We start from the raw sequence: 23,423 nt of genomic DNA, 5'->3' as shown, positions 1-23,423 counted from the left end.
AAATAAATAAAGTACTACTTACTAAAAACAAACTACTTCTATATATAGTGAAATAAATTAGTTTATTAAATCAACTAGCTAGTTCAACTATATATATGAACTACATATTAATTACACAATCTAAATTACACAATATGAACTACATATCTAAATTACACCACATCTAATCTAACAAAAAGATCTACACATCTAATCTAACAAAAAAATCTACTAACAGAAAAAAAATCTAACATAATAAGAACAAATTAATTACACAATCTAAATTACACAATATGAACTACATATCTAAATTACTACAAATCTAATCTAACAAAAAAAATCTATGAACTATACAAAAATATCTAAAAAAATCTAACAAAAATAAAAGAAAGTTGCTCATGGCCGGCGACGGCGACGGCGAGGTGCAGCAGGGCGGGCGGCAACGGCGAGGTGCAGCAGGACGGGCGGCGACGTCGTGGCGGGGCGGCGACGTACGGCGTCGGGGCGGCAGGGCGGGAGGCGACGGCAGCGGGGCGGGGCAGCGATGTACGGCGTCGGGGCGGCAGGGCGGGCGGCGACGGCGTCGGGGCGGGGCGGCGACGGCGAGATGGCGGCAGGGGACGGCGCGCGGCGTTGGAAGAGATCGAAGTCGGGGCGGGGCGGCAGTGCTACTTATATAGCAAAAGCTTTGGTCCCGGTTGGTGCCACAAACCGGGACCAATGCCCCTCTTTTGTCCCGGTTTGAGCCACCAACCGGGACCAAAGGCCTCTTTTCGGCAGCCCAAAGGGCGGGAAACGAAGACCTTTGGTCCCGGTTGGTGGCTCGAACCGGGACAAAAGAGGGGCATTGGTCCCGGTTGGTGCCACCAACCGGTACCAAAGAGGGGCATTGGTACCGGTTGTTGCCACAAACCGGGACCAATGGACCCGTCTAATTTTTTATTTTCTGCAGCTGTTTTTTAGTTGATTCTTTCTGCAGCTGTTTTTTTAGTCCCACCTCGCCAAGCGAGAGGCACTCGCAGCTGTTTATAAGCCCTGAGTGCAGAGACGATGAAGAAGAGGCTCAATGCTCACCTGCACGTTGGTTAGCTTCAAGCCTTGAGGAATAGGGTAGACTGCACAGAGCTATGTGCAGTGCAGTTGACACTATTCCGAAAGGCTTGAAGCAAATTAACGAGCATTGCGCCTCTTTTTTATTTTTAATGACTTATTACAACTCAGAAATAAAAAGAAAAAAATAAATATAGCAGAAAAGAAAAAAAACTATATAAAAAACTACTCAGAAATAAATAGAAGCAAAAATAGTTGTGATTAACTTTACTAAAAAAATGAGCATAGATGCTTATTTTTAATGACTTATTACAATTCAGAAATAAATAGAATAAAAAATAGTTGTGATTAACTTTACTAAAAAATGAGCATAGATGCTTATTTTTAATGACTTATTACAACTCAGAAATAAAAAGAAAAAATAAATATAGCAGAAAAGAAAAAAACTATATAAAAAACTACTCAGAAATAAATAGAAGCAAAAATAGTTGTGATTAACTTTACTAAAAAATGAGCATAGATGCTTATTTTTAATGACTTATTACAATTCAGAAATAAATAGAAGAAAAAATAGTTGTGATTAACTTTACTAAAAAATGAGCATAGATGCTTATTTTTAATGACTTATTACAACTCAGAAATAAAAAGAAAAAATAAATATAGCAGAAAAGAAAAAAACTATATAAAAACTACTCAGAAATAAATAGAAGCAAAAATAGTTGTGATTAACTTTACTAAAAAATGAGCATAGATGCTCATTTTTAATGACTTATTACAATTCAGAAATAAATAGAAGAAAAAATAGTTGTGATTAACTTTACTAAAAAATGAGCATAGATGCTTATTTTTAATGACTTATTACAACTCAGAAATAAAAGGAAAAAAATAAATATAGTAGAAAAGAAAAAAAAACTATATAAAAAACTACTAAGAAATGAACATAGATGCGCTTATAGAGAAAATTCAACCTAAATTCATAATAAATTTCTACTAACTTCAGAGAAATTCAGTATGAATTTAGGTTAAATTCCCTGTATAAGGGCATCTATTTTCATTTTGAGAAGATCTCAACAAGGAAGAGAGGGAGGGGCTTATAAATCGGTCTGATTCCCCTTCGGTTGGCGAGGTGGGACTAAACTGTGACCGCAACGAGGACCAACCCTTTAGTCCCGGTTGGTGGCATGAACCGGGACTAAAGGGTAGCCTTTGGTCCTGGTTCATGCCACCAATTGGGACCAATGGTGGTGGGCCAGGAGCGAGGACCATTCGTCCCGGTTCATCCCTCCAACCGGGACCAAAAGGTCCAGACAAACCGGGACCAATGGCCCACGTGGCCCGGCCGGCCCCCGGGGCTCACGAACCGGGTCCAATGCCCCCATTGGTCCCGGTTCTAGTTTGAACCGGGACTAATGGGCTGGACCGGCCTGGACCATTGGCCCCTTTTCTACTAGTGAACTTTAGTAGCCTAACTTTGCATTTTTCTATCCAATTTTCAATATGTTCTATAGTAAGCATTTTCTTTTCAATAGCATCTAGTCTTTCCATAACATGCTCGAGAGTCAATATTGTTTCACTGATCATGAGTGGTGGTGAACCCACTAAATTTCCCAGAGCATTAAAAGCATCAAGAGTAGGACACATCAAGAAATTCCCGCCGGTAATCGCATCAAGGACGAATCTATACCAAGTTCTGATGCCCACATAAATGGTAGATTGCTTGCGAATAGATCTATTATGAGTACTGCAAATCCTATACCAAACATCTTTTAAATTTTCTCCTCCCCTTTTTTTAAAGTTGAGAACCTCGTTCTCGGGGGTGCACGCAATAGAAGAGGAGAAATCCATAACGACAAGATTGCACACAAAAAACAGATCTGGCAAGAAAACAGCGAACGAGAAAGAGGGCGAATAAACGGAAAAATTTTGTGAACTGGGGGAGAGGAAAACAAGAGGCAAATGGAAAATAATGTAAATTGCGAGGAGATGATATTTGTGATTAGGAACCTGGTTGATGTTGAAGATCCTCCCCGGCAACGGTGCCAGAAATTCCTTTTGATGTCTGCTAGAACTACGTCGGTATTTCCCCAAAGAGGAAGGGATGATGCAGTATAGCGACGGTAGGTATTTCCCTTAGTGATTAGACCAAGGTTATCAAACTAGTAGGAGAACCTCCTCACACCATGTAAACAACACTTGCACACAAATAACAAATACACGCAACCCTACGTGTTAAAGGGGTTGTCAATCCCTTCCGGGTACGGCACCTGAAGGTAGGCAAATATGTGAGGTAAAAAGTGGTAGATAGGATAAATAAATCGCGGAACAAATAAATTGCAGCTAGGTATTTTTGTATTTTTGGTTTAATAGATCTGAAAATAAATGCAAGAGAAAATAGATTGCAAAGGCAAATATGATGAAAAGAGACCCGTGGGCCGTTGGTTTCACTAGTGGCTTCTCTCGAGAAAAATAGCAAACGGTGGGAAAATAATTACTGTTGCGCAATTGATATAACTTCAAATAATCATGATGATATCCAGTCAATGATCATTATATAGGCATCACATCCAAGATTAGTAGACCGACTCTTGCCTGCATCTACTACTATCTCCACACATCGACCGCTATCCAGCATGCATCTAGTGTATTAAGTTCATGAGAAAACGGAGTAATGCAATAAGAACGATGACATGATGTAGACGAGATCCGTTTATCTATTGCGGAGATATAGATCGCATCTTGTTATCCTTAGTAGAAACGATACATATGTGGCGGTTCCCCTTCTGTCACTGGGATCAAGCACCGTAAGATCGAACCCACTACAAAGCACCACTTCCCATTGCAAGATAAATAGATCAAGTTGGCCAAACAAAATCCAAATATCGGAGAAGAAATACGAGGCTATAAGCAATCATGCATATAAGAGATCAAAGAAGACTGAAATAACTTTCATGGATAAAAACATAGATTTGATCATAAACTCAAAGTTCATCGGATCCCAACAAACACAACGTCAAAAGTCTTACATCATATGGATCTCCAAGAGACCATTGTATCGACAATCAAGAGAGAGAGAGAGAGAGAGAGAGAGAGAGAGAGAGAGAGAGAGGAATTCATCTAGCTACTAACTACGGATCCATAGGTCTACAAAGAACTACTAACGCATCATAGGAGAGGCAACAATGGAAGTGGTGAACCTCTTCATGACAGTGTCTAGATTGGATCAGGTGGTTCTGGACTCTACGGCGGTTGGATCAATATTTCGTCGACTCCCCTAGGGTTTCTGGAATATTGTGGTATTTATAGAGCAAAGAGGCGGTTCGGGGGGCACCCGAGGTGGGCAGCACCCACCTGGGCGCGCCTGGGCCTCCTGGCGCGCCCTGGTGTGTGCTGCTCCCCTCGAGCAGCCCCCCAGGTGCTTCCTTGGCCCACTAGCTTTCTTCTGGCCCAAAAAATCCTCCAGGAGTTTCGTTGTGTTTGGAATCCGTTTGATATTGATTTCCTGCAATGTAAAAAACATGCAGAAAACAGCAACTGGCACTGGGCACTATGTCAATAGGTTAGTACCAAAAAATGATATAAAATGATTGTAAAACATCCAAGAATGATAATATAACAGCATGGAACAATCAAAATTATAGATATGTTGGAGACGTATCAGGGAGGAAGTGAAAGGTCGATGAGAAGCGAGAAGGGGCACCGGCCAAAATGACGGAGAAATTTGAGGTCGTCATGACGAAGGAGGCAAGTGTTGTGCGCAATGAGGTGAAGGAGGGAAAGAAGGCAGAGATGTTTGGTATCTTCATAGAGATGCAAGAAAAGAAACTCAAGCTCCAAGAGAAGAAGTTTGAGATCAAGGCCGCTTTGGAAGATTCTAAAGTATTGTTTGTGAAGACGTTGGACCTAGATCCCGATGCGTGAAGATTGTCCTAGCTTGCTGTGCGGGCTTGTTGAAGCGCTTCAAGCAAGTGGTGGGTGTCGGACTAGCCAAAGAGTGAGGTATTTGCCACGGACAACCGAACTGAGACCCGAAGAAGGAGGTCTCTGGCATGGACAACCAGGCTGACAACTTTTGAAATAGATTGGATGTAAAAACTTATTGAACAACCGATGCTTATTTGCTATGATTACCTATGTTTGCAATTATTAAACATATGCTTAAATTAGTATTGATCCAGATATGTATGTCAAATGGAGGAGGCCGAACTAGGGGCGGACATTTGGTGACTGCGGTTGGATGGCCTCCGCTCCCATCCGCGTCCGCAGAAATGTCCGGACGTGTATGCGAACATTTGGTGAAGTTCGTTTCGGTGAACGCACTGGAGTTTCTTTTTACTGGGTCCTCGGTTTTTCCCCAGCCCTAAAAAGTTTACATTTAAGACCCTGATAAGTGTCATACGTCGGGTACGAGCACATGGCAACCACGAACGTTTTCGATGACAAGTTCAGTTTACGCGAGGATGGCAACTTTAGTTGGCAAGCATAGGACTTTCGTGCATCAATTTGTTTTTGACAGAACATGTATGCGAACATTTGGTTCGTAGAAATGTCCGGACTTGTATGCGAACATTTGGTGAAGTTCGTTTCGGTGAAATCACTGGAGTTTCTTTTAACTAGGTCCTCAGTTTTCCACCATCCCTAAAAAGTTTACATTTAAGACCCTGATAAGTGTCATACGTCGGGAACGAGCACATGGCAACCACGAACGTCTTCGATGACAAATTTAGTTTACGCAAGGATGCCAACTTTAGTTGGCAAGCATAGGACTTTCGTGCTTCAATTTATTTTTGACAGAAACTTGTCATGTGTGACTAAACTTTGCCATCCTTGCGTGACTGAAATTGCCATCGAAAAAGGTAAGGTTTGAAGTGCCAGACATCATTTTGGTGCGGTGGGTTGACAGCGATGCAATCTCACTCAGGAGAGTTTCCATCGTTTGTGATCCTCTGTATTGAGTTTTATTTTTCTTGAGGTGATCCTCTTCAATCATCATAGAAAAATAAATTGATAATGGTCTTCTAAACAAAAAAAGGAGAAAGGAAGATAAATAAATTGATAGTGGTCATTTAATAAAAGAGAGAGAGAGAGAGAGAGAAACAAAAAGAAAAATCGGTGGAGTGCTGGCTGTGGGGTTCGAACCCACGCGCAGCTTGACTGCAGAAGATCTTAAGTCTTCCCCCTTAACCACTCGGGCAAACCAGCTCCTTGTGATGTTTCTCACCTCCCTTTTCTATATATCTTAGGAAGTTTCACCAGCACAGTACGTTAGTCCATCTGTTTTCCATTTTTTTATCCATGGTTGTCATATATACATTATCATATTTCAGGTAAAGCTTAGCTAACATGCGTCTAGGTTAACATATCTGTAAAAAAACAGCGCCATTCATATATTATTATTAAAAACCTTCAAAACAACGTCACAAAACACTTTTGTTCCATTTTCCCGTTTCCTCTCCCAAATAATATGCAAGCAAAAATAAACTGTTGCTCCAAGAAATATTACAGTCTCTCTCTCAAAAGAAACAAGTTCCGTTACAATAGCTAGAGTCTCTCTTCCACTACGGTGGTCGTCAGCTGCCGGCTGCTCCACTCCAGCACGACGGTCTCCCTGTGCTGCACCGGCTTTGGGTTCGAGCTCGAGGGGGGCGCCTCTCCGAAACACGACCTCCCCGCCGCCGCCGACTTCTTGCACCTGCTCATCCTCACGCTCCTCATCAACTTCCCCTCCGGAACCTTCGAAAACAGCGGCAAAACATGTCAGCACATAGATCCTCTCCTCTCTGAATCTAACCGAGTCACTTGCTTTCGGAAATCTTTTGGGGTGCTGTAATTCTCACGTTCGGGGTGTCGTAGCCTCCCTCGGACGCGTCGCAGAGATCCAACGCCAGCTTCCTTAGGAGTGGTAGCTGTGATGGGGAGCAAATTAGTGATGGATTGCAGTGGTGCAAAGGCTGAATGTGTTGTCGATTGGAGAAGGCAGATGGACGTAGGTACCTACCTCTCTGATAGCATCTGTTATAATGGTTCTTCCAATACCTCTACCCTGCAGTTTTCATTTTCAAGATTCAGAAGAAAAATAACTCTTTACACTTTGAACTACTTTAAGCTGGTTAGGAGGTTATTCGAATCTTTGAGGGTAAAATTCTTGCTTCTTCCGCTGGATTATTAGTTGTAATGGCTCGATTGAACATAGGTAGAGTTTCTCATACTCACGGTGTGCCTAAGTAAGACTTCTTCCAACGCTTTACAATCTAAAATAGAATTAACCCCATCAAGTGTTATCTGACCACATTCCTGCATATCAACGAACATGAGGTCCATAAGAGACGGGATTTAGCAGAGAAATCCACAGTTTCGATGTCCAGATAAAAACTATAGATATAAAGTGCCCCCATACAGATATAAGTAGGCATGTAAATTTGGAACCTCGAGTCTACCCTCCGACCCTCTTTACTTCAACCAAATGAACTATATTTTCAGAATTCACTCTGTTTTTGAAACTTCAGTTCAATTGGTTGAGCTATAAGTAGGGTCAGAGGGTACCCTAAAGGTTCCAGATTTGCACCCATGGATATAACTTTACGCACGAGCGCCATGTAATATCCACAGTTAGTTCATGCCTACCTCAAGTTGTAAACATGCCAAGTTTGGCCACCCAGAAGAGATTATCTCTTGAGAGCCTGTGGGTCAAGAAAAACTCGAATCAACGAAACAACAAATGGATTCATATAATGAACTTGAAGTAAACTTACTGGAGTCAAGGAGTTTGCAACCAGACAGCCAAAGTTCAACTAAATTGCAATTCTGTGTAAGAATTGTCAGATCATCATTTGTGATCCATGGAGTAAACCACTGGAGCCGTAATATTCTTAATGCTGGTGCCATTGTTTGAAAGCTAAACGAAGTCAAACTGCCGAGGCAATACTGCAGGCAGAGCACCTGAAGATTTGTTGACGATTCCAATAGATTTCTTACAACTCTGTCAGAGATTACCTGGATGCAGATCATACAATCATTATACAGTGAAAGGAACAGGTAGTTATATTATTTAATAGTACAGAGGAGGGCACACCTGAAACCTAAGAACCAAAGACTCGAGAAACGGGCAGATCTCAGGAAGAGCATGCAGGATATTCTCCGGTAATGTTGTGCCAAGGCCAACTGTCATCCTCCTTACTTTACTAAAAGAAGGAATGAGGTCATCAACTCGAACAGGGCAAAATGCCCAGCCCATTTCTACATCCTCCAAATAGCACGTACTGGTTATCTCCTGAAGAAACCTGCCATACTTGGTACCACTCGTGGATTGTACCTCACCCTGTTCAAACAGCAGGTTACGGCATCCAGCTGTTTTCAAGCAGCTCAAATTGGAGTTTCTTCGTATAACTGGTGCCAATGAGACCATAGAAACCTGTAAGTTTCGTCCCAGGAAAAAAAACATAAGAACCAGATATTATATCATATTAGTGTGCACAGTGATGGCTCTGCAATGCCATAACAATAAAAGAACTGATTAACAGTGAACTAGCACTGCACTTTCAAAGTTTGCCCTTTGCAGCCATCAGAGCAACACACTTTATATAGTCCTGTCATTCAAGTATAAAAGCACAAAAGTTTATCATCAACATCCTACGTTCAAAGAGTCTACAGTTTGTTATGTGTTCTTGATAAAAAATATTTGGAAAATCTGTAATATTGTTGGTCTATAGTTCCAAGCTCGATATTTGTTCAATCAACTAAGCAGTGTTTCGTTCATAAGAAGATTACAATATTTATTAGGAAAATGGCATTCTTTCGAAAAAAATCAGGAGAAGAGTCTTAACATATATAGCATGGCAAGTATATTGAACATAAAATAAAATTTAAACAAAAATCATACCACAGTCTCCGAAATATCAAGATACTCAAGTGAAGAGCCAACAAAGTTGCAGAGAGCACCATCTGCAAGTGGTGTCTCCCTTAAGCATAAGGACTTCACAATATTCATATTACTCACTAGCTGGGACATAGCAGCACAACTAATACCTATAAATAGAAGAACTCACATTACCCAGATTAATCATGCCAAGTTATTGCTCAGTTGCAACAGAACCTTGGATAAGGAACAAAAGGTATGATATTTAAATATTTAATTACCTTCACAGCCTTCCAGATGCAATTCTTGCAACCTAGATGCCATAACATGAGCATGTTCATCCTTATGGTAAGGAAAGCTGTCTGAAGGATCCGACGAGCATAGGGTTTGAATTGAATGATTTCCAAACGATGTATAAGAAAGAACCATCGAGTGCATTTTTCTACAGTTCAACAGTAGTGTAGATATACCATCGTCTGTCAACAGGGTGCAATGTTTAATGTTTATATAACATAGAGAACTTCTCAGCATGGATATCTCCAGCAAGTTCATATCTGTACACAAAGACAAACACAAAATAAGAAGAAACCCAGTTACAAGGTCGCAAATAAAATATGCACACTTTTAAATCACAGAACATTTCCCATACCAGTAATATCATTTCGGCCTTCCAGTATCAATTTTGATATATTTGAGAAAACTGGGTTTACTGAGGTCCCATATGATCCACTTTGCATGTAATAGCTAGATAGATTTCGATTCACGTCACGCCGTACTTCAGATCTAGAAGATATAATCGAGTACTTGGATAGTATAACGCTTGTATCGATACTCAAATTAATTTCATTAATCCATGGACATCTCAGTAACAAATACTGCAAATCTTCAAACTGAAAGAGTAAACAATAGGAAGCTATGAACGTCCTCAATTCTGGAAATGCCCACTTCATCCATAAAATTGCTGCACCAAAATGTACATTTGGACATTTGGAGAGATCCACAATGCGTACATTTCTAAATGACAAGGTTTTAGCCTTCTTCACCAGCCCATTGTAATGGTTCAAACAGCCATCGTTAACATCACTCACTATAGTTCTCTTAAATACAGCATCTAGATCAGTGGGGAGCGCTGATATGTATAGGAATTGCGTAGTTAACTGGGGACATCCCGAAAGTACTATTTTCTGCAAAACAAAGTCCTCACCTTCAAATGTAGTGTATAATATCCGGAAAAGGGAGAACCAAAGTAAAATTCAGAATTCAGCACAAGATTATACCAACTGTCATATCGAATCACATGAAGCTTCTAAGAAGATTTATATTCAACCTAAAGCTTTTCAAAAGTGCCATATAATGGATAGTACATATACAACAGTCGTTCGAAGATGGAAATTTATGAAGAGGTTGTACCCAGTTCGGATATGGTTACTCAGTTGGGAACGTAGTATTATAATTTTGCGAAGCAAGAAGAGGAAAATAGTCATTTTTAAAGACCACAATTTCTAGATGTTTCAAATTTAATACGGCAACAATAATGCACGGAAGTGGGTATGAGGAAAACCTTGGAGTATTCTGTTAATCGAATACGGTAACTATCCAAGTTGTCATCGGTAACTGTATACAGTAGAGTTTGCAAACTGTCCTTAAGCAGATTAAGAATCATACATACAGCATTGTTCCCAAATTCAAAGCAGTTTCTCTTTGTACCTAAAGTAGGATTGAAGAGTCAGAACATAATGCATGAAAGAGAAGTGTGGGGATTGCAATATAGAGAAAGATAAAATATGAAATTGCATAAAACAAGTGCTCCAAACCAAGGAGGCATACCTGCTGCAAATCCTAAAGGTAAAAGGCATACCCTAACCTGCAAAAGAAAATTATATACGTCAATGAACATGGCCAGACATCTGCAACCAAATTGTACTACAAATGTGTGTGCATAGTCAATAAATATGCCAATGTGGCAGCAAGCTTTGATGCCACAAGTCAAGTAATACTCATGTTGCAGAAAGGTGCACCTTGCTAAGAAGGGAGAGTTGGTTATCTGCTGGGTTGGAGACTGATTGCTCACAGGATTGTCTACTTGCAGAAACCCAAGATAAAATTGCTTCACACAATTGCTTTTCACTGGAAATGGTCAGGAAATCCATTTTTTAGCACAGAGAAGAAAGCATAGCAATCTGGCCACAGGAAAACATTGAAAATACATAAAAACAGACCTGTCCACCGTCAGGTGTGGGGACTCAATGGTGGAGTACAGCAGATCATAAGGTATATGAGCAAATAACTTACTAGAGATAACCTGTACCTGCATGAGATTCGCACAACAGTAATTACAAATGAGTGGCATCTGATGCCAGAGCGATAACCATTGAAGAACATAATGGGCCTATTTTGACAAAGAATTCCCATATGCACTTCTAATCAACTATTAATCTACACATACAGTCAATAAGTAAGTTGGCCTCACATTAATTAAACAACATAAAAAATAGCATCAAATAAAGCAAGACATGGTAGGTCATATTTTTACCTATTAAAAATAAGCAACAAAGTAAAACAAATGCCAGATGTTAAGTGCGAATAGCTTTCTTCGAAAAGAAAAGCAAATAGATTATTTAACTACACATGATGCAAAGGATGTTTCGATTATGTCAAATCCATGTAGAATCATAAGCGGAAAGACCGCCATCATCAAGTGTGACCTAAAGCAGCCCTTGCCCTGCTTCCCCCTGCCTAAAAGTAGATGGAACTGCATAAAGACAGATATATGCATTTCCTCCCTAATGACGTCAATTTGGTGAGCTTCTACGTCTAAAAGGTGGGCAATCTTTTTTATAGAAGTCAACTAGAAATAATGAGTCATCGATACTGAAACCACAACGGTTCGTCAATCTTATAACTGCTAGCAGAAATAATAAGGTATGAGCACATCAAACCGAAAAAACGCTGAAGACAGAAAGACACACAACATTGAGACAGAGTATAGTTGTACCTACAAAACTCTGAGCTAGATATCCTGGGCATACGTCTTCAACAAAAGTAACCCCTACAGCCACATAGAAAGTAGAAAAATATATGAGCAAAACGTTTTTCCAAGAAAACCATTACGGAAACATCAAACTCACCATGCTTTTGAGCGAAGTACCAGGCCTCGATTATGAAATCCAACGGTGCCACCATGGAGGAACTTCGAGATCTCACGGTTCTGAACCACCTTTCGCAGTCCGCTAGAAGGCTCTCGACAGCGAGAAACAGAGCACCCTGAGAGGACAAAACATCATCACACCCCCACATCAGAAGCTAAGCGCCACAGCAGGACATAACTGAAGCCGAAAGTAAGCAAAATGTATCATCCATCCGAATGACCACAGAGCTCTAGCGCTCGAACTAATTGGTAACATTAGTACATGGGAGCTGCGTTCAAGGCTGAAAAGAAAAACTCTGAACATGCTGATTTCACTGGCATAAAAGTTGCTGATTTCGCTAGGATTAGACGGCGTCCACGCACAAGAGGATCAGGGTACCTCCAGCAGCGGCAGGAAGTTGTGGTGCGAGATGGCGAAGCTCGCGGGGGGATCGAAGAGGTAGCGCAGGACCTGCACGGCGGCGGCGAGGTCGCAGCTGATCCGCACGTAGCCGCTGCCCGATTCGCTGCAGCCACCATTCGGGAGAGAAATCGAGCTTACTCGCTTAGTCGCTTGCTTGGGAGATGAATCGTTAGTAGTTTGCTGACCTGAAGCTGCCGCCGAGGAGGGCGCGGAAGTAGGAGGAGCTGTCGATTAGCCTGCTCCGGTCGACGCGGACCGCGACGACGGTCGGGGACGGGAGGGGGGCGTCCAGGGCGGAGACTGGGATTGGGGGAGGTGGAGGCGCGGAGAATGGGGATGCTGCCGCGTCGGTAATCTCGAGGACCACCGTGCCGGCGGCGGCAGCGGCGCCATCTTCCCCGTCGCCGGCGGCGGACATGCGTGGCTGGATACGGGCCGCGTGTTTCGAGTACAGCGGATTTGAGAGTGAGGATGAGAGAAGTCCACTCTAGGTAAATACGGGCCGGGCCGGGCCGGTCCACAATGCGGCCCAAGCCCATGTATGATCATCACCAAAGTTCGTCTATTTATTCTGTAGCTTTATTTTTATTCCTGGGGAGCACTGTCTTTTTGTAGCTATTTTTACTCCGTGATCATCACCATGCGGTCGTCTTTTTGTGCGTGTTCTATTTTACAGTATTGGAGCACTTAGTGGTGTAAAAATTGCATTTGGTGATGCAAATTTTGCTCGAGCCGCATTGTCCCCTCGAGATGTAAAATTTGCTCTAGAGCATCAAGTGATGCACATTTGTATCAATTGGTGCCCTATTTTATATCTAGAGCAAATCTCGAGTAAAGTTATTTGCATGTACGTCATCATTGGAGCAACATATATATTTGTCCTCTCGTGATGTAAAAAGTGGTCCCGGCCTATTTTACATCATCTATTTGAGTGATGAGTATTGATGTTGACTTTGTCAAAGTATCAGTGTAAAATAATCTTATTCTCACCGAATTTCAAAGCACCAGCCTTAGCATATTATCTGTTTCTTTCTAAAAACTCAAGCAAAACCAAGCAATTTTAGTACTCCATTCATTCACAAATATAAAATATTTCGATTTCAATATGAAGTTTAAAAATGTAAAAAAACATTTTATATTTATGAGGGGGGGGGCTTACTTTTGGTAGCGGTGCCCAGCCCAAACGAATTTGTTTCTTTTTTAGAAAAAAACCATCCAAGACTAGTCCTTAAAGACATATTATTATAGAATAAGTTTATAAACACCACACGGGTGACCTAGCTCTCCTTGCGAGCCTAACCAACAGGGTGCCCCTTTTCTCAATGGATTTGTTTCTTGCTAGCTACCAGCGTTCAAGACCACAATCCTTCGCACCTTGTCTCGACGAGGGCGTCGGTGACCCGCCCATCCGGCAACCATCTGCTTGTTTTTTTTCCAAAAATTATTTTATCTAAATTTTAAAAAATGTTCACCCTGCATTCAAATGTTCATGAAATGTAAAACATTCACATAATTTTCAAAAATATTCATACCATTTAAAAAATTGTGACATTTAGAGACATTTTACACGTTTAAAAATCTGTTCATGATTTAAAAAATTCATGAAAATTTGAAATAAAGTGCAATTTGTAAAAAAAAAGCATACCTTTGAAAAGGATGTTTCATAAAAAATGTCAAAATAAAGTTTATGAATTGGAAAAAATTGTTCTCGGAATTTTGAAATAAACTATAAAATGATGTTTGTATCATTTAAAAAATGTTATGACACTTAACAACTGTTTGCATGTAAATATTAAACACATGTTTAAAAATGTTCACTTGTATTTTTAAAATGCCCACTCTATATTTTAAAAAAATTCAATGTACATTTCACAAATGGTCAACATATATTCTAATAATGTCCAACATGTAATAAAAAATTTATTCGTGTATATAAAAAATGTTCATCCTGTATTTAGTAAAAAGTTTATGTGTATTTGGAAAAAAACAGAAAGAGAAAAGAAACCAATAAGGAGATAGCGAAAAACACAAAAAAGAAAATGGAAAAAATGCATGAAACCTTCCTGAAACCGTACAAAACTGGGCGAATTGAAGCGAATCGGTCGTTATGCCTTGTACAATGCTAGATGCTTAGGGAGGTGCTTAGAAAATTAAACCGAGTTTTTCTGAATCATCGGTGCCTATTTCTATAGGAGAGACGCTTAGTTAAGAAAGGCCTGATTTATTTCTCTAAGCACCTCCCCTAAGCACCTTGCATTGTACAAGGCCTTAGAAGCTTCCCAAAAGAGCTTCTAGGGCGGGCGCACTCCAGCGATCCTGGTAAGGGCCGGTGCATTTCGCAGTAAGCGAAGATAACACTCATGTTTTTTTTTTGAAGCTGCTGAAAGGATATCCCTCTCCTCGTCGTTTTACATTTGCAACAAGAAATAGTTCTAATTTGTATGTGTAGTTGCACGCATTTTTCCATTTCTCCCACTTTCTTCTTGTTTTTTAGTAAAGTGAGATTTCATACGATCAGAGTTGTCCAACTTGGATGAAACAACAAAACTCCCTACTGTCAGCCATCAGGTGTCTAAGAAACTTTAAAAAAGAACAATATTCGGAGCTGATTTTTCGTATGAGTTCCTCAGATGTTGAAACACCATGGAACATGCATGCGCTCCTAAATTTTTAGATCTTTTATGTTTGATTGTTTTTTTGAATTTATTGTTCGTCAGGTGTGGATGAGCCTTGGCACCGTTTTGAATAATCGGGATACACCTAATATTATTGTGCGTGTTTCATTCCTTTTCTTGAGAAACTAAGGGAAAGCTGTAGCTGTGTGGCCATGTAGCTACACCTATCTAGGTCACACACTAATTAACTAATTAACTAATTAGCTGAGCGTTTCACCCTTCTGTAAATATAATGTTATGTAGCTACGTTGCATGCATGATGAATGACGGCGCCGTCGTCCTCCTCCAGCACAAGCAAGCGGTTGGCCCTCGCTCTCGGAGACGGCCGGCCAGGGCAGACAAGTCAGTGACCTCGTCTCTTTCCTCCGCCACGGCAGGGATCGTCGAGGCGTACATGAGCAAACAAACCAACCATGCATGCGATGCTATTGCTATTGCTAGCTTCACACGGATGGACGGCTCGCTTCACCACCCATCTTCCCTTCTCCTAGATCAGTGTCGCCGCCGCGGCCACCACGGGATCGCGTCGGCCCTAGCAGCTAGGCCGTCCGCCAGCCGCGACCCTCGCCACGCATCAATCGACCTCATCTTCCATCCTCTTCGGTCAGCGCCGCCGGCGTGCGTGCAAGCGCCGGAGCGTCGGAGGCTCGCAGGTCGTCTCCTTCCTCGATCATCTCCGGCCGTTCAGTGGCCCGCCGCCGGCCACAAACAGCTAGAGCACCTCCTCGAGGCTAGGCCAGCGGGCATCTTCCTCGCGCTGGAAGGCCTCCTCAAGTGCTGCCTGGTAGGCCGCCTCAGCCTCCGCGTCCTCTTGGCTCACCACCGACGATGGTGATGAAGGGCGGGCGTCCCTCTGGACGGCGTCCCGATGCCGCACGTCGTGCTTGGTGGTGAATCAAACAACCCGATGCGACAAGTCTGGTGCATACGCCGGGCGCGCGGCGTTGCTCCGACGTGAGGAGAGCACGCCGCTTGCAGATCTCCGCTCAGGTTATGACTCTGCTAGCATAGGAATGCGGTGGGGGTCTAGGTGCGAGCCGTAGGGGAGGTTGATGTCCGGCCACGACGGTGGGACGCAGTACTCCCGGTGATACTATGTGCGATGCACCGGGATGTATAGCTGGCCGCGCCGCCAGCGACTCGTCACCCACCCAACCACCCCCTCCCCCGTGCGTCCGCAACTTGAACCTGGCCGGGCTTCGCAATGAGCTTACCTCATGTTTGTGCTTGGCTTTTGGCATGGCCCTGGCCAGGAGTGGACGAGAGTGGGCCCCCGCACTCTTGTAATTTAAAAAGGACGCGGACTCCATGCACTTCTAGTCGGCACCGTGCAGGCCCGAGGTGGGTCGGTCGCATTAACTACGACCGCGGTGGTGGTTGGGCGGCCGGCACGTGCGTCCAGACCAACAACGAGCGAGCGCAATTTGGTTTTGCGACCGCGCGTTGGCGTTTTCGTCTACTTCAACCCAGACAGACAGACACACGCAGACCCAATGCGTCGGTGCATCATTGATTGCAATTTTTGTTGATAGCTTACCAAGATGACCACTTGGTGCGTCGGTGCATCATTGGAGTTCCCCTGATATTTTCGTAGTATTGTATCTCAATATTTTCTTTTTTTTATTTGGAATTTTGCACCCTTGTAGATTTTCGTTTTTGGAACTTATTGTGGATATTTTTTTTGCAGTTTCGATTCCCATCCAAAATTTTTAATTTTATGTTGAGAGATTTTGGTTCCGGCTCCCGCACAAACCATGAAAATATTTTCCCTTGGTTGCGGTTGGCGAGTTCAAAAAGAACGGATGGACGGACAGGATCGACTGATGAGAAGGATCGATTCGTGGCACATTGTGAATGACCAATCAGGGATGAGGCAGTTAGCAATTAATGATAGGCCTCGTAATTCATCCCTCGTAATTCATCCATGGACGATGAATCAATCGATCAATGATGCCGTCGACAAATTACGAGGGGTCGCCTCCCTACTCCCGATGGATGACAAGAGTTTTTCTTTTTCTCTTTCTCTGTCCATCGAGCCAGCCCAAAGGATTTTTTTTTGAAACTATGATGATTTTTATAACAAATTCAGAAACTATACATCCTAATGGAGAAAAATCAACAGTATCACCCCGTCGGCCTCCTGTTGGCCGAAGAGAGACTTTTCGGCCAACTGTTGGCCCAAAAGGACTTTTCGGCCAACCGTACAGTTGGCCAAAGAGTCCCTCTTCAGCCAATATAAGTGCATTTTTTACACTAGTGTCCAGAGCGCTCTTATATTATGAGACGAAGAGAGTATATGAGAAGGATCTCCTAAATTTGAGGATTGATTCTTTTAGTGAAAATATCTTACCAGTATGGTGGACGATTTCTTTGCAAGTAAAACTTTGGATGATTATGAGTTCGAATGCTTCTTGATATGGGTTACGTGTCAAATATCCCGTTGGGAATGATGAACAGAGAGACATGAGAACTGACTCGATAGGCGATGAGGAAATTCCTTGAAGTGAAGGTTAACAAGAAGGGGGCATGGCAATGGGGGGACTTCATGTGAACAAAGGCTAAATTTAATGTTCGTGAGCCACTTATGACTGGTGTGATTGCATATATCAATTTCAAGGTATGAGATTTCTAACCGGACATGTCGCCCTTGAAAGGGAGAAAGTTTACATGGAGTAATATGCAAGACTACCCACTCCTCGAGAGGTTGGATTGGTTTTTTACTTCTACATCTTGGACTGAATCTTTTCCAAATACTCCGGCTCATCCACTTTCCATGACAACTTCTTATCACATATCTTGTGTGGTCGGCATCCAGACTTCAATGCCCAGAAGCAACATCTGTAGGTTTGAAAAATGGTGGATGGAGCATGAGAATTTCATGTCTATGGTAGAGCTTGTATGGAAAAGTTCTATCCATCATGCTGATGCAGCAAAAAGAATTAATGCTAAATTCAAAATATTACGAAAGCATTTAAAAACTTGGGCAAGAACTCTCTCTCCTCTGAAATAGGAGATAACAGATCCTAATAGTGTCATTGCATTGTTGGATTCAGTGGAGAATTGCAAAAATCTTAATGCATCAGAGAGTTTGCTGAGATCTGATCTTAAAGACCATTTATCTTCCCTCCTTCACAAGCAGAAGTTGTATTGGCAACAAAGAGGCAAAATTAAATGTGTCACACTTGGGAGTGAAAATTCAAAGTTTTTTCACGCTTGTTCCACTATTCAGCACAGAAGAAATAGCATTGCCAGACTTATTTCTTCTGATGGGGTTCTTCATCAGGAACATAATGACAAAGCATTACACTGCTAGAACCTTTTAAGGAGAGAATGGGCATCTCTGAGCATACTGTTATTCCTCTAGATCTGCTTCAGCTATTGTCAACTAATTCAAATCTTAGTGCACTTGAGGAGCCTTTCACGGAAGCAGAAATAGATGCAGTGGTGGCAGATCTTTCTTCTAATAAATCTCCTGGCCCTGATGGCTTCAGTACAGATTTCATAAAAAAATGTTGGGGTATTATTAAGAAGGACTTTTATAACCTGTGCAATGAGTTTCATGGAGGTCATCTTTGTTTACAAAGCATTAACAGTTCATATATCTCCCTGATACCTAAAAAAGATTGAACCTCCACAGTAAATGATTACAAGCGCATTTCCTTGTTAAACTGTACAATCAAGCTTCTTACTAAGCTTTTGGTTCATGTAAATCAATATGGATTCCTGAAACAAAGGACTATTCAGGACGGTGTTGCTTGGGCTTATGAATACATTTTCCAGTGCCATAAGTCAAAGGTACCTTGTTTTGTACTCAAATTGGATTTCAAAAAGCTTTTGACAAGATTGAACACCATATGATACTGAGAGTTTTGGAAGCAAGGGGGTTTGGTGCAATTGGGTAAAGCAAATTCTATCCACAGCTACCTTCTCTGTTCTGTTAAATGGTGTCCCTGGTTCTCAATTTAAATGTAGAAGAGGGGTCGAGCAAGGAGATCATTTTCCTCCCACATGGAATTCCAAAATTTGGTCATGTTTTTGAAAATGTTTGGAATTTCAATATTCTGTTCAGGTTTTTTTAAACTATTCAGATTTCCACAAATTGTTTAGAACTTTCAACTTTGTTCATGTTTCCAAACATTGTTCACCGTTTTTAAAAATGTTTCAAATTTCAATATTCTACTCATGTTTTTCAAAATAGGTTCATTTTTGAAGAATTGTCTGGAATTCCAAATTTTTATTCACATTTGAAAATTTGTTTGTAATTTTGATTTTTTTTCATGTTTTAAAGATTTCTCACATGTTTTTTAAACCGTTTGGAAATTTCTTGTTTTGTTCAATTTTTATATTTCTTCACATTTTCAACTTTGTTCAATTTTATATATAGAACTTTGTATTTTTGTTCCTGATTTGAAAAAATACGATTTCCAAAAATTGTTCACATTTTTTAGAAAAATGATAGGAATTTCAATATTTTCTTCTTGTTTTTCAAAATTTGTTCGCTTTTCAAGAAAATAATAATTTCTAAAAAATCACATTTTCGGTAAGTGTTTGAAAATTCAAAAATTGGATGGAATTTCATATGTTGTTTACATTTTATAAATTTATTCTCAAACCTAATTGTTCATATTTTTCCAAAAATTGTTTGCGTTTGTCAGAAAAAGTTTGGAACTTTCTAAACATGTTCGAATATTTTTTTGGAAAATATTCTTATAGGCCGATGTTGTTAGTTCTTAACAGGTCACGGTGGTTATTAGTTCAGAGGCACTATCTCTGGTGGCTAGCTACAAGGTTAAGTAGTCAGTGGTGGGGGATTGAATCCCGGGTAGTGTGCGCATTTTTTTTGTGAATTTTTAAACCAGTATCTACTGTGCCAACCAATGCGCCGGCCCACTCACGTTGCCATGTGCGAACCTCCGCCAATCTGGCCCAACAAGCGGCAGATAGGTCGTCCCGAAAAAGGGGGCAGAGTTGGAGCTCGAGCCGGTCGTCCCCGGCCATGGGTCGTCAGAAGACGCGCGTGCTAGAGTTCCACGGGAGACAAGTGGCATTCTCACAAATATCACTTAGGAAAACAGAAATTATGCACCATCCCAGCAAAGGGGATATCTCTGTTGACAGAGGTGACTCCATGATGAATATCCTGATGATGAACAAAATACAATAATTAGGCTGCTATGAAAATTGAGAAAAATACAAACTCCTTGCATTTAGTTGAGAATTTCAAATATTGTGCCTAATTTGGTCGCAATTAGGGGCAATTATATGTACTTCTTTTTTCTGAGAATGTAGTTCGAGCACTTTTTCTTTCTTTCAGAAAGTGAGTACGACATGAGCTATACACACCATGCATAATCAATTGCAAAGCTAGGTGCTGGAAAATCCTGGACCAGCAAGTCCAAGATGAAGGAGCTGCATATATATAGAGAATTAATTAATACATAGAACACAACACATGAACGTTCCAGGCCAGTTCTATACATACTTGCTATGAGTGAAACAATACTGAAGGTCATTGCAAACTTATTTGGATCAAGAAATGCAGTGACATGCCTAAACCAAGTGTAAACTGAAAGCGTGACAGTACCCGTACTTTATCCAGACATGAGTCCTACTCTAACTAAGTTTTGTTACACAATTTTTGATCCGCTAACCAGCATTTTGCACCCACATGCATCATGGGCCCGCTACACAAGCGTCTCGGCCCATCAACCAACCCTAACCGGAGAGCAACTAGGACTTATATAACAATGTTTGGGCCCTCCCAAAAGACTAGCCTGATAGGAGGGGACACCCCGCCCTTATAAGTCGTGTTATGTCTCCTCCCAGAATTGATGCGGGACTAAACCCAACAATCTCCTCCTCACACATCGGTCACATCATCTCCTCATCCATGGAAGGAACCGAATCGGTGAATATCCGAGCCATGCGTCTCACTACTTTGGTGGGAGAGATCCACACACTTGAAGCTCGAGGAAGTTGAGATTGTGGGGAAATTTCGTGTCCGCTAACCATCATTTCCAACCCACATGTATCATGGGCCCGCTACACGAGTGTCTTGTCCCACCAACCAGGCCCAAGAGAACGATCAAGTCAACAATGCGATCCGGGCCTTAAACCGTGTAACCTCCAAAACCTGGAAGGACTTCCTGGATGAATTAAGAAAGTAAGGACTTATACCAGGGCTTGGGCCCTCTCCACAAAAGACTAGCCAGATAGGAGGGGACAGCCCCGCCCTTATATGATGCGGAGACATGTTATGAGCATATTATTAAGCCTTTGATAATGTATAGGAACTACATGATGTGAAAAAAGTATACAACAAATGCTAATGAGAGGTGACAATTTCTTCATAATGACGTTACATGCTCTCATTTTTTTAATTTAACCACTCAAAGAGGAATAATGTGTGCATGTATTCACAGAGGTGAGTGCATGCATGTATGTGAGCGTTTATGTCTAACTCTTACCGCGTTTCTCAAAATGAAAAGAAAAAACAAGAGACAATTGCCAAAATACTCTCTATGCCACACTAATATCTACCAAGATATATTAGGATACACAATCAAACAATCACACTATAAGAATCAAGTATAGAACATTAATCCTATAAGATATACAACTTTATGAATTTTTTTCTTATAGAAGATGATTTGGTTTAAATATTTTTTTAAGACGCAAAATAAGAAAACTAGTATAACTGTTGTAATGCCAATATATTGGATGTGTTTGTGATTGAACAAAAGTATAAATGTTTAGTATAATTGATATTATTCAATTTTATATGAAATGTTTAGTATATGTATTGGTATTAAATTTTACTTGCCACAAATAATATTCACCATCACAGCACAATAACCCAAAGCCACAGATGAATGTAAGCCACAAAGTTACACCACTTGTTCCAAAATAGGGAAGTACCACTTTAGATTCATCTTAACATTGAGTATGTGTTTTTGGAGGACATATGCCATCATTGAGTTATTTAGTGCAGATACTTTGTTGTCGTGAGTCAGTTCCAAGACTGATACTGCAGTAGCGGAGGAGGGGCGTGATGCCTTGGACGAGGACAATGCTTACAAGGCTGCTAAACATTGAGCTTATGTCGAATCACTCAAGAACACTCAAGACCACTTTCAAGTGTCCATTTTGGTGATGAACTGCGCCGCCAAGAAGATGGAGAGCACAAAGTCATATACTTTCTTTAAATAGAAAATCACGTGGCTCTGCTATTTGTCCTTCTCCAATATGAAAAATAAGATTTTCCTCCATTGATTTTGAGATGGAAATTTTACGAATCAAATCATGGACACGGCAGGAGTCGATTTGTTTCGCACTGACTTTTGAGATGGCAGAATCATGCTCCTGCCAGTGAGTTCTATGAAGTTATATTCCAAACCATCCTCCACAGACTGGCCATGCGCCTAACTTGAGTAACTCTCTGCAATCGAATGACGCAATAAGGGCCAGTTCTTTTGAATTGTGGCTTATGCATAAGTTCATGTGAAATAAGCTCCGGATAAGATCCTATGAAATAAAACCCCTGAAAATGAGCCAACAAGATCTTTCCAGTTCCTATCCCTCCATCTTAATTTTTAAATTCAAATAGAAAAGTTGGTAATGCACCTGGACTGTAATTTGTTATGATATTGATTTGTGTTTTAGCGTTTTGTCACCCATATAACATAAAATTGATTTTTCAAACATCATTGTCTCACATAAAAATATCATAAAAAGCATCGTTGTCTTACATACGAGTACTTGAGAAGAAGGCGTCAATAGGAAGATCTTCAAAGTATTACATGTTTCCAACAAAAGGATACCCATATCACCTTAATCGATGGTGCAAAGGGATAAGAAGTACTTTCTTCATGAGCAGAAGATCCATTCTCATCATTGAGCGCATTGAAGACATCATGATGTTCCTTCTTTGGGAAGAGATTTAGAGCATGGAAATACACTTCACTTCTGGGTAGAGAGCTCCACTTTCACCACCATGTACTTCATCTCTTTGATCTCATCCCTCATAGCATCCTCATTCATTTCAGATGTCGCCAAATTGCGACTAATGTCCCGCTTTTCCCAAAGGCCAACAATACGCTTGAATGCAATCTTTTGCACCATAGCAGGATTAGGTGAATACGGACATGAGCTCTTTTTTCCCGACCATTAGCTTTGGTAGGTGTAACACGGGTAGCATCTAATTCACATCCCGAACCATCCACGTCATCATCATTGTGAATTCGAGAGCACCCAAATTGAGACGAGGGAGGTGGCACCCTCACATAATCATTTGTCACACTAACATCGTCGAATATC

The 23,423-nt window shown here is 41.2% G+C and overlaps 1 protein-coding gene and 1 non-coding gene across 3 annotated transcripts; both read right to left on the bottom strand.

The window, feature by feature from the left end:
- Window positions 1-6,144: 6,144 nt before the first annotated feature.
- Window positions 6,145-6,228, bottom strand: TRNAL-UAA (transfer RNA leucine (anticodon UAA)). Its single transcript has one exon. It is a non-coding gene; the product is annotated as a tRNA-Leu (tRNA).
- A 162-nt stretch (window positions 6,229-6,390) lies between these two features.
- On the bottom strand, window positions 6,391-12,880 carry LOC123072765 (BTB/POZ domain-containing protein FBL11). 2 transcript variants are annotated; one of them, XM_044496402.1, is made up of 18 exons: window positions 12,618-12,880; window positions 12,409-12,535; window positions 12,010-12,145; window positions 11,881-11,930; window positions 11,101-11,189; window positions 10,900-11,008; window positions 10,709-10,745; window positions 10,443-10,588; window positions 9,531-10,065; window positions 9,163-9,435; window positions 8,906-9,051; window positions 8,099-8,437; window positions 7,779-8,019; window positions 7,651-7,706; window positions 7,240-7,320; window positions 7,025-7,069; window positions 6,864-6,932; window positions 6,391-6,759 (listed from the first exon to the last, which is right to left on the bottom strand). In XM_044496402.1, exons 1-18 carry the CDS (start codon window positions 12,848-12,850, stop codon window positions 6,568-6,570), a joined length of 2,904 nt encoding a protein of 967 aa, XP_044352337.1. In that variant the 5' UTR covers window positions 12,851-12,880; the 3' UTR covers window positions 6,391-6,567. The 2 variants fall into 2 exon arrangements, with proteins under 2 accessions (XP_044352337.1, XP_044352338.1); XM_044496403.1 differs by having other exon boundaries at window positions 10,443-10,495.
- Window positions 12,881-23,423: the final 10,543 nt, after the last annotated feature.

Source organism: Triticum aestivum, chromosome 3B (genome assembly GCF_018294505.1).
Source record: "Triticum aestivum cultivar Chinese Spring chromosome 3B, IWGSC CS RefSeq v2.1, whole genome shotgun sequence".
Classification (NCBI taxonomy): Eukaryota; Viridiplantae; Streptophyta; class Magnoliopsida; order Poales; family Poaceae; genus Triticum; species Triticum aestivum.
This window is presented reverse-complemented; position numbering and strand designations above follow the sequence as displayed.